The following is a 14,784-nucleotide window of genomic DNA, read 5'->3' on the forward strand; positions in this document are numbered from 1 at the left end:
ATGTACCTTTTAAGAGAGGAATTCTCTCTAGCAAACCATGTAAGGCAGCAGAAGAGCTTGAAATGGCTGTTGTTCCTAATTCTTAACATTTTTAAAAATCTTTGAGGTAGGCTTTGCTGCTTTCTGAATTGTTAATTTATGGACTAGTTTCAGCTTGTTTTAACTGTATTTATCCTTCTTTGAATACTTAGAATCCAACATGGAGGAGTCTGGACTTTGGAATAATGCCTGATCATCTTGATACCTCTGTCTCTTGTTTTGTTGTGAGGATCTGGGGTGGCAAGAAGGAACACTTTCAGCTTTTGATTGAATGGAAGGTCAATTTAGATGGATTAAAGTACTTGGGCCAGCAGGTAATGTGAAAATATTTTTTCTCAACTTTTTTCTTCAGGAAACAGAACATCTGGATGAATTAATATATAGAATGCTGAGAAAGGAAATGAATGTGTTTAAAGATTGTACTTATGAGTTTAATTTAACTTATGAGTATAAGTTTGATTACAGATATTCATGTTAGTTTACATCAGAGCTTTAAATCATAAAATTATATCATGGTTGGGTTTGGAAGAAACCTTAAATACCATCCAGTTCCGCCCCCCTACCATGGGTGGGGACACCTTCCACTAGACCAGATTGCTCTAAGCCCCACCCATGATGGCCCCCGTCCAGGCATGGGGCTGTCACATCTTCTGTGGGCAGCCTGTGCCAGGACCTCACCACCCTTACAACCAAGAATTTCTTCCCAATATCCCATCTAATCCTGCCCTCTGGCAGTGAAAAGTCATTCCCCCTTGTCCAAAGTCCCTCTCCAGCTCTCTTGGAGCTCCTTGAGCCACTGGCAGGGGCTATAAGGTCTCCCTGGAGCCGTCTGTTCTCCACAACAAACTCGAGTCTTATCTCTGTTTAGCTATCTTAATTTATTTTTGTCACCTGGAAATGAGTAATAGGAAAGATGCTCTGTCTGGTATTTCTGATTTCAAAGTAGAATGGCTGAACATGGTGACTACTGGTAAAGCTGTGAAGCAAACAGGTTTTCCATGTTAAATTCAGTTTTCTCTGAGCTTTTGCGTACTTCTAGAATTAGAGGTGATGAAAAACTGCTTTAGACTCTTGGAGCATTTGTGCTCATTTGGTGTGAAAATTTGCAGTAAGCTGGCTGTAAACTGATTTGTTTTCTTCCTTCCCTACAGATCCATGCAAGAAACCCAAATGAGATTATTTTTGGTCTCAATGATGGTTATTATGGAGCTTCATTTGAACAGAAGGTAAGGGTGTGTTTGTTTTGATTTGTTGGTACTGGTGACAAACTGAAATTCAACCTGTGAGATTGATTTTTCACATTTGGCTGCTCAGAACATTAAAATGCTTTGCTTTGAGAAGGAATAGTTTTTTGACATGACCGATACAAATAATATCTTGCCTTGGTTGCATGGGTATCTGTGATGTTTTGAAAATACTTGAAGTGTAGCATTTAGGGTCCAAAACCCCTCTGGTAACTGAAAATAAGCTTTGACTGTACTCTTTGAGGCAGACATTTCTTTCAGACATAGGACATATTGAAAGTGATGTGGTTGTTAAGACTCATTTTCATGGCATATATAAATCTGAAGCCTAGAGTTTGTAAGTCTTTAATGGGAAGCTATTTATTTGCTCTTGCTGCACCTGTTTTACCCCATGGGTTTTTTCCTCAAGGATCCACTGTAGTATTTGTGCCTCTCCATCCAATTTTGTCTCTGATTATTACCTCATTGATGATGAAGAATTTTAAACTTACCTGTTGTAAGTAGTGCCTCTTGACAGTTTTTTTTTTTTCAATCTCAAATTGTTGGTGGCAGTACTGTGGTACAGATAGGCTGTGTAAAGGAGTCCCTGGTTGGGGAGGAAATGACTCCTTGACACACACATGCAGTTTCTGCATTTGGTTTTCCTGAAGCAGGATGCAGTTGTTTTTCAAGATTTCAGTTCTGACAGCCTGGGCATGAATTCAAAGATGGGAACATTGTCTTCTTTTTCTGTTTGTTGTCAGGACTTGTTCCCTAGCTCATAAGGTTTAAAGGCACTTCTTGGTTTTGGTTATAGAATCATATCATAGAATCGTTTGGGTTGCAAGGGATCTTCAAGACCATCACATTCCATCCCCCTGCCATGGGCAGGGACACCTCCCACTAGATCAGGTTGCTCCAAGCCCCATCCAACATGGCCTTGGACACTTCCAAGAATAGAGTATGGTGATGATGGTAACTTGTGCATTTTCAGGTTTCCACCATCCTAGTTCTTTCAGACAGACATTAAGATATTTTTAATTTGGTATTTTTTTAATGGAGAGATGTCTGGATTTCAGCCTTTAGCATCCAGTGTCTTGGGTATTAAAATGAGGAGCTGAGAGAGCTGCTGGGATGGTGCCTCTGTAGCAATATGAATTGTACACAGTGTGTAGATCTCAGGATTATTTAGATGGAACCATATTTTTGGTGGGAAGGAATGTCTGCTGTGTGGCCTATGGTTAACACAGTTGTGTCAGGAGATGTTGACGTTTACCTCTGAATTTCAACATCTTCTCTATGGAGACAGACTCTTGTTGGGGCAGGAGAGACTCTTTAGGCAGGGATTGTGGTACTCAGAATCCCCCTCTATCTGTTGGAAAGCTGTCTGATCTCAGGTTCAAGATAGGGCTGCTTTATGCACTAAAGTAAGTGCCTTTTTTCCCTACAATCCATAATCTTTCTAACAGTGCTGCTGGTGGCTTGACCTGCTTAAAATTTACTTTATTATGTAACGCAACACTTCTAAGTTTGCAGCTTTTCTAGGAATTTGTGTGACTGTGCTTGATATGGAAAAACTCAATATCTGACTTTTGCAGCATAAGAATTTGCTGTTTCTCTCTTACTGTTTTGATACCTTTTGAGCAGAATGGATACTCTGGTCTCTTAAAAGAGCAACCTTACCTCAGTCTTACTTTGTAACTTCCAGAAACTTGTTCACTCAAAACTAAGATTACTTTGATCTTTTAATGTGTTACAGCATGGATAAAGGATGCAGCTTTATCTCATGTTCATGTAATTCTTTTGCACATGACTGAGTGGGGTCTCAGGTCTGAAGCTGAAGAATGGCAGTGCTGTCAGTTGCACTTTTCAGTGTTTCTGTGCATAAAATTCAGACAGTTATGGATTATAAAGTTAAAGAAAACACACTATGTGCTAGAACGTAGACAAACTGATAGGTCTTTTGTACCTTTATAGGTAAGTGGTGTTATTGCCACCTTAAATTGTTTCTACCTACCATAGATAAAACATGTGTAAAGACAGATTTAAAATACATTAAATGCAAGATCATTTATTCTACTAAAAGTGCATGCTCTTACTCAAGATTTTTTTTTTATTTTTAAAGTAATATTCCTTCTTTTCCTCAAGGATCACTCAGGTACCCTGAAGAACAGTCTTCTCCAGGTGGATCAGAACTGTGTTCGTAACTCTTACGATGTCTTCTCTTTGCTTAGGTAAGGTTTTTGATAATATTTTGTGTAGCTATTGTAACTTCTGTAGTGTCTGTGTGGGAGGAATCTTTCCAGATATTAAAAAACCCCAACATGGAGTTGGGGTATGGAATGTGCAAAGGAGATATCCAGGTTGTGCCAATACACTCATGTAGTGAGGAGCTGGGCTGTGGTGTGTGTGTGTTCAGGAGTGGTCGCTGGGCTTCTGACGTGTAGATGCTCGAGTGCTCTGAACTAGGACTGACTGTGGAGCTGGACATGCTTGTGAATGTCAAAATCACGGAGCTTCTTTGTTGGAAAGTTTCTGTGGAAAGCCTCTACTCTGTTCTCAACAGCAATAAATTTTTTTTAAAATACATGAGAACACAGTCAAGACCCAGTTACTCCAACAGAGATGTGGACTAAGAAAGGTACAGTGTATTTTTTGCTTTTGGGTGGGTAATTAAAAGTCTGTGGTGATAAAAAACAGGAAGTGCTAGTATTAAGTTAAACAGGATGTCCTTTTTCAGATCTGGTTTAATTTTAATAGTTAAAAAATATTAGTTATGAAAAAGTATAATTGTGATCCACCAGTATCAATAAGTTGGTTTTGAGTAATCTCTATTCAAATGGCATTTTCCAAGACAGATTAATAACTTCAGTAAAGGCAGTAGATGTGCTATGAAGGAAACGCTTGAATAGGAAATGTTTAATATGCTTTCAAAAGTCTATGTAAACTTTTGACTTTTAAAATCAGTTGTACACATTAAATCCATTTGACAGTGTTGACAGTAGGTGTCAGTGTTGCCTGTCTGAAGAGAGAGGAAAAGTCAGCTTAGGTTGCCTGTTCAGATGTCCTTATTTCAGCTCTCTTAAAATTTCACTGTTCTCTTTCTGGATTCTGTAAAGCATATTTAAACTGAAGTCTGCTTTCTAAATGTTTGTTTTCTGTGCTTTTAGTGGGAAGCGACCAGGGGGCATATTAGGAAGTACTGATTACATTCTGGCACAGTCCACTAGAAGAGAACTTGTACTACCTAACATTAACTCTTTGTTAGACAGAAAAAGGAAAACATGTGCAGTGTACCCTGATTACTTCATTCAGGAGGGTTTTTCACATTTTGTGTACACGTCTGTGTAGTATGAGGCATGTTGCAGAAAAAAGACTCACTATGGTCATGAACCTGACCCCTGTCTAGCTCGTGTAATTGATCCGTAATCCTTCTTCTGAACATGCCTGACTGTTTTTCCTCAGGCTGACAAGAAATTAAGATGTCAGCTGTGATAAGGTTCACCTTGTTGAATGACCAGTGCTGTTTTGAGCCCTGACTACTGGAGTTTCTCTCTGTTTTGGGGATGTGAGAGTCCAGGCTCAAGTCTCTCTCAGTGCCTAGGCATGCTGTTGGGTTTAATTTCTATTAAGTTTTGTCTCTGAGCTGAGACATTCTCCTATTTTGTCCCAAAAGGAACAGTGTTTTCCAAGCCTCAGAACCAGGCTTGCTGCTTATTGTATTTTAGTGGATTCTGCATACTGTATTAAGGGGTTTACATTGCATTGTTTAGTTCCAGCAGAAGTTAGAAGCTGTAGTTTGTGACTCTGCCTAGGTGTCATCTTTGTCTGATTTCATTGTAGTTAGGAAAGTTCATCAGGAGCTAAGGCAGAGTCAGTCCTCTGTGTAGTTTAGAATCCTTTCTATTCCCTCTCACGTTAACTCTGCTTTTTTACAGATGTGTTTTCTATACTGCTGCTTAGCTTTAATATCAACCTGAAAAGCCTGGTGATAGTGTTTGCTTTAAAATAATCTCTAGTCACTTTTTGTTAGGTGTCCTTTTTCTCCTACCAAGCAGTTTGGTTTTGCCACCTCCTCCAGGACTCTATGCTTAAATAGCCAGCCCATGAACTCTTCCCAAAGATAGTTTGTATGAGAGTGTTCCTCTTTGAACAGAAGAGAGAGATGAGCATAATTTGAGTTATGATTCATTAGACAGGATGTGTCTAATGTCTTGGGAGGTGTTTTGGTTTGAAAAGACAAGTGTCTGCTAAGGAAGGCAGGAGCCTCCCTTGAAACAGAAAATGCAAACCTCCTCCCTCCAAATTATTATAATTTTGAAATTAAGGAGTTCTTAGGCAAAGATATGGGAGTAGAATAATGGTTGTTTATTAGGAAAAAACTTAAAAATTAAAAGAAAAATATAAAATAAACAATGCAGTACCACAAAACACTGACAGAGTCAGAATATGACCTGACAGCCTGTTGGTCAGGGTGTTGGTAGCAGTCTGATTCAATGGTGGCTGCAGTGCTCCTGCAGTGTCAGGTGTGGTTCTGTTGAAGCAGTGATGCTGTAGAAGGGTGTATTCTTCCTCTGAAGATCCAGTGGAAGAGGCAGCTGTTCCTCTAGGAATCCAGTGGAAACGCTGTTCCGGTATCCCAAAATCTCAGATTATATCCAGGTAGGAATGCTTGGCTCCTCCTCCTGGGTGGAGCATCTCACAATGGGATGCTGTAATTTTATCAGTCATGCAGTGACACTCAATACCCCATTAACAGAAGATGTCTCCCAGAGGGAGGATTGGTAGTGGAAGAGATAAAGACAAACTGTCCCACCTGGCTTTAACAAGTGGCCCAATTAACAGAAGAAATTGCCCCACGTCTAACAGATGGCAATAGAATACACACCCCAGCCACATCTTGCATTTGCAACCTTAGACAGGAGGAAATGAACTGCTCTTTTCCTTCTTCTGTCCATTGGCTGTAAAGAGAATACTGAGGTGTCCACACCATGAAGATTTGCATCTGGTCACATAAATCCCATGTTTTGAAGAGTTTCTCATGATAAGATATTTGTTTGTAATAAACATTCACAGGCTGCACATGTGGTTTCCTAATGTTTTCACAATAAATGTGGATATGAAGAACAGCTTGTTGTGGCTTTATTTAAACTTTTACAAAAGGAAGCAAATCTTGGTGACAATGGGATCCAAGTCCCAGTTGTGGTGGTACTGTGCTGCCAGATGTGGCAAAGCCACTGACAGCCAAAATGGAGAGAACTGGTTCTACCTCATCCCCTAACTCTTGGCTGCACAGTGAGAACTTCTGTGGTTGATCTGTGTTTCAAAACTGCTTTTGGGGGAAGAAGTGATGTAGTTTTTTTCCTCAGAAGTGAATAGCTAAAATTTATGAAGCTTGTGAGTTGAACTTAATGAAAAGTGCATGCTTGGCTCAAATTATCTTGATTAATAAAATTATATTGGGACTGACAGAATGTGTGAACAATTGAAATTTTTTTGTGCATTGGATTAAAGTAGTGCTTGTGTTCAGATGCTGAGTTATGTGGATTTATAAGTCAGTTAAACAGGAGGAAAAAGTTAAATGTTCAGCCAACTCCTCTTTACACAAAGAATGTTTCAGCACCTCTGCAGCTCATGACCCTTCTTGTTCTGGGACCAGGGACAATATCCTCAGGCAAACATGGTGCTGCTTGGAAGTTGTTCGTGCCATAAGAAAGTGACAAATGTTCTTCCAGCCATTTGCTCTAAAAGGGCTAACAAACAAAAATTCACCACATTAACTGGAAAGCGCGAATTCTCAGGTTTTTGTTTCTTGTCATATTTCCTGAAAGATATAATTTAAAGACTTTCTAAACATTATGTTGCTGGTAGTAATAGGTTATACAATAATACCTTTCACACAGCACTCAGGATGGGCCAAATTCATCTGAGGTCATGTTCTGGACATGTCTCAATAATCAAGTTCTGAGCACGTTTGCACCACTAATGGGAATAGGTTTATATTTAGTATTCTCTTGGTTTTCTAGCCTTTCTTTTCCTAAAGCTTTGAAAAATAGACATTTAAGTATGAAGTGGTGCTGGGAAGATGAGATATCACTAAAGAAAGGGCTTAAAATACTATGTAATAAAATTTTACCTCAATGTCTAAATACAAAAATTTATATAGTGTATTCTGCAACAGCTTTTTTGTGTTGTTGTGACACAGAGCAATTAGCTTGTGCCTCTAAGTATGTGAATGCCTGAAATCCTCCTGTATTCTTCCTGGAGACAAAAAGGACTCTAAGAACTAGTGAAAATCTGCCCCTTTGAAGTTTTGCTTCCAGCAGTTTTTATTGCTCCGTTCAGAGCTGCTGTCTCTATGGTTTAACTGTTCTTCAGCAGATGGCATGGTGTGTTTGTGGTGTCTAGTCAGCTAGTTAGTGCAGATTGAAGACATTTTGCTTTAAAACAGTGTTCTTTTACAACAAAACCAACAAAAGAATCTAACATTGGCATCATTTGAGTGATGGGCTGGGTAAAAAGACTAGCTGCTTAATATTGTTAGTGTCTCATCTGGCAGAATTTGATTTGAATTATACTTCTGGGTATTTATCACTCATGGGGCAAGGGTATGCTTCAAGTGACAGAGTTTGCTTCAGGGTTTGCCATTTGTAATATAACTGTTCATTTAAAGAAGAGTGCATGTCTCATGACTGAAGAGATATTATTTAAGAATACAAATGTTGGTAGTGTTTGTCTGTGATCTGAAACTGAGATATTCATAAAATCACCTTCTAGTGACCATGACTAAAACATGTTGACATGATATAAAATCAGCTTTTGTTTAGCTCTGCTTATTTTAGGGAAGATGTTTTTAAATACCTGTTTTGCTTTTGTTTAAAATCTTCCATCTTTATTAACAGTTTTATTGAACAAACAGAATTTGATCTTAGAAACTAGAAATTAAGACAAAATATATGGTCAGTGTAGGCTGCTGTGGAGCTGAAAAACTTATTAGTATATCCTCAGTGTAGTTTCTCTGAGACTACAGTCACTGGGATTGCATATGCCAAATCTATATGTAATAGCTTTGTGCAGCTATTTTTAACACATGGAAATAATGCTGAAAGTGAAACTGTTTTTCATAAGCTCTGAGTAGGGAATGGTAGAGCAGCACAAGGGCTCCGTGGGCTTAGGCTGCTCAGTGCTGTGGTGTATCTCAGATACACTGACTTGTCTTGTGTAAACCAGCCCATCTTGAGCAGTGTCAGTGTCCTGTCTGACAGGAGCTCAGCCAGCCTTTGCTATTGTATGGTTCATTTAAGTAGCAGTTCCAAACTTTAGGCTTCCAGTTGTTTAGTGGAGTGAAAAGGAGGGAAGGCAGGAAGAAGACATGTTCTCATCACCAGCTGTCTTACTTCAGAGAGTTGCACAGCATCTGATAAATCCAGATGTGAGCTATGCAAAGCTGTACTGCCTTTTGAACTTCCCTGAAGTTCCTCTATTTCTATCTTCATCTCCATGAAACAAGTGAACCCAATGGAGCAAGGAAGTAGATGGGACTACATGGAAAAGAGTTGCTTTTTGCTACTCTATTCTTTGTGGCATGGTGGTAGCTGCATAGAGATAAGCACAGGCAGAAAAGATCTAGTTAAATTTTAGAAGATGCACTGATAATAAAGTCTCCTGTTTCTAGCTTTTCTCTTTGCTGTCCTTTACTCAGAGAAGGGTCCCAACTCACGTCTGACCAAAAACTCTCTAAACATTGGAGTTACGGATGTTCACATGGTGGAACAGTCACCATCTTTTTGTAGCATGAGAATGGGTCAGGAAAGGTGATCACTAATAAATAACCTGATACTCTTTCAGTGCCTTGCTCTAGCTTTTTCTGAGAGTATCTTGGCAATCACATTGCAGACTTTTGGACTTCAATGTTGCTGCTGCTATCATCTTCTTCTGGTTGATGCAGAAATATACCATCTTAAGTGTGATAAAGGTTGTGGGATTCCTCTTACCTGCTCTTAAATCACCAAGTTCCTCTGATAAAACATCACTTTGCTAGTGATAAGCGTCGGGGGGGATTTTGTGATGGCCAGGTTTGGTGTTTCTAAACAGGAAAGATTTGCACCTGGAAGACTTGGCACTTTGTACCCAATAGGCAGCCAAGACCAGGCAGGCATCCCCCCTTGGCTTTGGACAGGCAAATCCAGGTGGCCCAAGGCCAAGAGGAATAAATAGGAGCTGGAATCAGACCTCTAGCGTGCCTCTGTATGCTTAATTAAGCAGTGCTGAAATGGATGAACAGTTTAACAAGTGTCATCCTTCTTGGCCTGAAAACTTTGTGGGCTGGAATTGTGCTGTGGGGGCTTCCTGAGAAGTAGCGATAAAGATGAAAACTCAGATCTGATTTTTTTTTCTGAGAGGTTCCTTAGGGATTTTGTTGGTGGCATCAGACTTTTGGACAAGTCTCTTCCCATGCATTTTACCTCTATGGTGCTGAGCTGTATGGGAACTGAGGCTATTCAGTCATTAGAACAATAAACTTACAAGCCTGCCTTTTGCCAAAATCTGTAGCAGAGAGTAGCATGGGTCATAGCAAGTTCAAACAGTCCATGAAGCATAAGAGCAGCACGTGTTTGTTAAGTCTGCTGCTGCTCTGATCTTCAGTTTTCCTAATATTCCATATGCAATAAGCTACCCCTGCAGTGGCACATTTTTAGCTTTGATATATTGCTAGCTCTTCACCAAATTTTGTTTCAAAGCACTTTTGAGAGGAATTACACAAAGCTGTGCAGGGCTTAAAAAGTAGCTTTACTCTGCCTCTTTATTTGTGACAGTGTGTAAAAGATGGTTAATAATGAAGCAATACTGAGAAGTCAGAACCCAGTCCTCCTCCTTTTTCTGGCTCTATGAAATGGATGAAAACCAGCATGTTGCAGAATTGTACAATAGTTTGGGTTCAGAGGGACCTTTAAAGATCATCCAGTTCCACCTGCCTGCCATGGCAGACCAGGTTCCTCCAAGTCCCATCCAACCTAGCCTTGAACACTTCCAGGGATGGGGCACCTACTATCACCTTGTGCCAGTGTTTTACCATCCTCATTGCAGAAACTGTCTTCCTTATCTTTAATCTTAATAGCAAAGTGTCACCAAAGGAGAATCTAAGTATTTACTGATGGATACCTGAAAGTTTTTAAGGAGGACTATGTGAACATCAGGACTGTTTATTTTTTTGCACCTTTGTCCTGGATATGGCCATGAGAATGGTGCTGTGAGTTGCTTTCTCTCTCAGCCTGGGCGAAGATTTTGGTGAATGCAATCACGTCTCTAAAATCCTCAGAACTATCCAACCACACCAGGGAAACTCAAGGCAAAATTTTGACTGAGAACAAATTAAACAGATTAACAATCTTGTTGTGGGTAAAATGTTCTAATAAATTTGCTCATTAAAGCAGGGCGGGACAGGAAGTGCATGGATGTCCAAGAAGCTGCAGAACTCTCCTGAGAGCATTATGACCATCCCTGTTAGGTGGGAGTTTTCACTACTATAGCTGCAGAATTCTGCTTCCCTTGGAAGAAGACTCCGCTTTGAATTTGGGGGTAGCTTCCAGGAGGAGAGTGCAGCAGTATGCAGCTTTGAAACATGAGTCACCTGAATATTGGCTAGTGTTCCACCTCCTTCCTGCATTCCATAAGCCTGTGCTCTGCTGTCACAAGCACTTTATCAGTTGTGTGGCCTTGAGTGGAAGAGCACAATCAAGTGGGGAACAACTGGTCTCTTTTTGGGTGGAACCTGGAACACATTCAGTCTGATTTTGTGCAGCTTCCTTTTCAGTTGCTCAGTGAATCACAGTCTTAGGCTCGCTCACTGTCTCAGAGTGAGAGTTGAAACTTCTATGAAGATTTGTAAGGAAATGCCTGTTGAATTATTCTGGTGTTACTGTCCACCTGGCAGGAGTCATCTTGACGTGTTTATGCACTTCAGAAATTTGATTTGCATCTAATTTATCTTTTTTACTAAATACAGTGTCTTGGATATGATTGTGTGCCCTGGCAGCAAGGTTTCTGTAATCACAAACTGAGAAAGAACAAAAAGAAGCCTCCTTTGTAATTTGCCACATTTGTTTTCTGAATTAAAAAAACTAACCCATAAATTCATCCATTTAACTGGAGTTAAATCTGTGAATTGGAATTGGAACTAGAGACATCCCACATTTGTTGCTTAATTTCTCAAAAATCTGAGTTTCACTTTAAGGCTCTCTTCTTCCATTCATGCCATGTGAGTATTGAAGGTGATGTACATCCTCGCTAGCTTCCTTAAGTATTCCTCAAACTGGAGGCTGGAACCTGCCCATTTGATAGACGTGTTTTTTCCTTTTCTTCTCTGTTTCCAAATAGCTCAAAGCATTCGCTATTGCAGTCCACAAATCCACATGGACTTGATTATTTTAAAGCTTAATTTGAGTCTTAAGTGTGTAAGGCTTAAATGTAGACTCTCCACTGTAAACATTAGGGTTACATGTACATGATTTACATTTGTAGGACTCAGAACTGTTTGAGTGAATGATGGAAAGTTATCTGTGCTGCATCACTCGCTTGTGTGAGTGTGAGAAACAATACTCAGTTTCAAAAACTTTAAAAGGTTTATTAAAACCTTATCAAAAATACAACAGAAGACTGAATAGAGAAAGTATTACGGCACCAGGAGCAGAGGATCTCTCCCACCATGTGCTCATCCACACAATGGAGGTTTCACCTTTTAACTCTTTAGCCCCATCCAAAGTTCAGTCCATGGGCTCCTCCTTTGCTGTCCAGTGGTGGAGTTCACTGCCTTAAATCTTGATTAGAGATCAGGTGCTGCCATAGTAACAAGCTGACCATCCCAAATGTCCCAAACCCAGGCCACCCCCAATAATAACACAAGGGGAGGTAAAACATAACTATAAATCTATAAAACTTCTCTTAACATATAGACATGATATTTCCCTTTTAATTGTGAGAGTCAACCATCGCATTACTCATCTATCACATGAGTTTCTTACAACATTGGCTCTTGTAGAGGTTTGCTGTCACAAATTATTAAGTCAGACTTGTATTTTATTGTTTTCTTACTCCCTACTGTCTTTTCTTGCCCTACATCTGCTTTTGATAAATTGTAGGTATAGGTGTCTTAAGAAATTGGAAAGGGAGTGTATGATTATAAATTAGGATTTTTTTCTTGTGGGAAAGCAGATGTAGCAAATGATGGTTTAAGAGGTTATGAAAAAAATCTTACAGCTGGCTGGCACCAAATAGGGATGCAGCTTATGTTAGTCTTAGCTTACAATACATGGATTGCACTTTTAATGTATTCAACTGTTTTCTAAACTGTTCAAAGGAAGGGGGAGTGTTTTGTGTCTTCTTAATCTCTCCCATCTCAGAAAGCTGGTGCTGTAGGAATGGAGGTAGAACAGCAGCCTTGTGGATCTCCACCTTCAATCAGTCAGGATGCTCAAGAATTTAAATGTCTGCTTTGCTTTCCGGTCTTTTCCAGGCAGCAGCATGGAACTGGCCTGATGTTGGACAATTGCAGAGCAGCTCTCAGGGCCCCAAGCAACAGCAGTAAATCTGTCAGTCATCACGTTCCAGTTGCTCTGCTTCTGGCTGACAATGGCTGTGAGCTGCTGCAGACACCAAGTGACAACACTGTTGGCTAAACTATCCCTTAAAAAGGCTGGAGTTTCTGCTGTAACTGGCTTGGCTTTCCCAGTTGCTGGAGGAAATTTGGTAGCAGGCCAGTGGCCTCTTCAAGTCCTCAATTCGCTTTTAAAGTGCTATGGAAGTGCTATTTTTAATAAAGTACTTAAAAAATGAAGTCTTGGGCAACGTAGGAAGAATCCCAGGTTGGCTGATGGCATGTAGGTGATGTAATCAGTTGGCTTACTGTTGACACTTATTAAACCAAGCAGGATTGTGCTCAAAGCACAGCTTGTGCTGACTAAGCTGTAGCATTGAACCTGCATTTAGCCTAGAAATGGAAACAAGATGTGGTCAGTCAGGGTTGAAGTTTCTCTCTGTTTATTCTCTGTATGTTTTAATCCAGCTTTATGGCCTCAGCTTGCTGATCTCCATTGTGCAATCATAATTGCTTCCACCAAAGTCTACTTGTGCTGAAGTGATACACTTCAAATTTCCATGTTGCTATTCTTAATAGCTTAGTTTGTATTCCCCTTGTTGGATGACCAAAGATTTCCATGTTGGGGCTTTTTTTTTGGCTGAGAAAAAAAAATTCTGTTTATGGTTGCTGCTTTTGTGAGATGAAGTCCCTAAAATCTTAATCTTGTAAGATTTAACTTTGGATGTGGTCATGTTACCATTTTAAAGTTCTTAGAACAACAGTGGATGTACTGGAATTGAGTCAACCAATATCAGTAATTTTTCTGTCTTGCAGTGTAAATGGCCCTATTTGGCATCAAGGCAGCAAAGTTTAACTGTGCAAGGAATGAGTGGATGATGCTTGGCTTAAAAAGACATAAATTGCTTATTAAAACCAGATTTTATTGCTGAATTATTTTCTATAGCAGTTTTTATATGTCAGAAATTTATATTTAGATACTGATTCACCACTTGAACAAGTATTTGACTATATGTATTGTTTTGAGAAGTCAGTCTCTGTAAATGTTTGTTCCTTGTCCTTTGAGCATGCATAGGAGAACTTAGTTACTACACAACTGGTAGGTTGTTAATGAGTGTTGATCAAATCACTGTGAGGAACTCACATGGCAAATGACCTTTCTAATAATTTCTCCATTATGTAAGTACTCTTTCAATGAGTAGAACACATTCCAGGAGGTTTTTCTGCCTAAATAGAGTGCTGTGAAAACTTGTAAGACTGTCTTGTGATCACCTAATGGACTTAATCAAGAATGTTCTTCCAGTGTTAAAATACATAAAGAGGAAGGAGAAATGTCATTCAGTTATTACTCTTTACCAAAAAGTTTTATCTTGGGTAAGGCTTTCTTATATGTAGAAGGAAAACACTCCAGACTTTTAGAAAGAGACAAGTTGGAAAGTGTGGAAGTGGATGACATGGCAGCAGAGCTCTGAGTGAAGTTCGGGATGGTCAGCAAACCTTGGCTTTGACCTGCGTAGCCACATGTTCCATAGCCAGCAGCCTCGGGTGCATTCACAGAGGTGGGAGGTTTAAGAAGTAGTTCCCAGTAGGATCAGAGTTTCCAGGAGGTCTCAGTTCTACATTAGGTGTGTTTAGACCAAGCCCTTGGGTGATGCAGGACTGTTGGTCTGAGCAGTCTCAGCCCCCCCACCCCCTCAGCAGCCAGCAGAGCAGTGTTTCTTCATATGGGATGGCCCCTGAACAGCTCTGCAGCTGCTGGTGCTGTGAGCAGTTTGAGAAACTCCAGAGAAACCAAAGAAATTACTTAGACTTTTGCTTTAAATTATGCTATTATGGTGTTTAGGAGAAGCAACAGTGTGAAGGAACTAAAGGCATCTGGTGACTTAAGTGTATTCATTTAGAACTGTAACATGTAAAAGTTCTAAATCA

General features: G+C 39.8%; 1 protein-coding gene across 1 annotated transcript in view; it reads left to right on the forward strand.

The window, feature by feature from the left end:
* Positions 1-14,784, forward strand: part of UVRAG (UV radiation resistance associated) — an 88,214-nt gene that overhangs the window by 17,667 nt on the left and 55,763 nt on the right. Inside the window, exons 4-6 of the mRNA XM_066571957.1 lie at positions 192-353; positions 1,191-1,265; positions 3,411-3,496. Coding sequence (XP_066428054.1) covers positions 192-353; positions 1,191-1,265; positions 3,411-3,496 — 323 coding nt within the window. The remainder of the gene's footprint in view (positions 1-191; positions 354-1,190; positions 1,266-3,410; positions 3,497-14,784) is intronic.

Source organism: Molothrus aeneus, chromosome 2 (assembly GCF_037042795.1).
Source record: "Molothrus aeneus isolate 106 chromosome 2, BPBGC_Maene_1.0, whole genome shotgun sequence".
Classification (NCBI taxonomy): Eukaryota; Metazoa; Chordata; class Aves; order Passeriformes; family Icteridae; genus Molothrus; species Molothrus aeneus.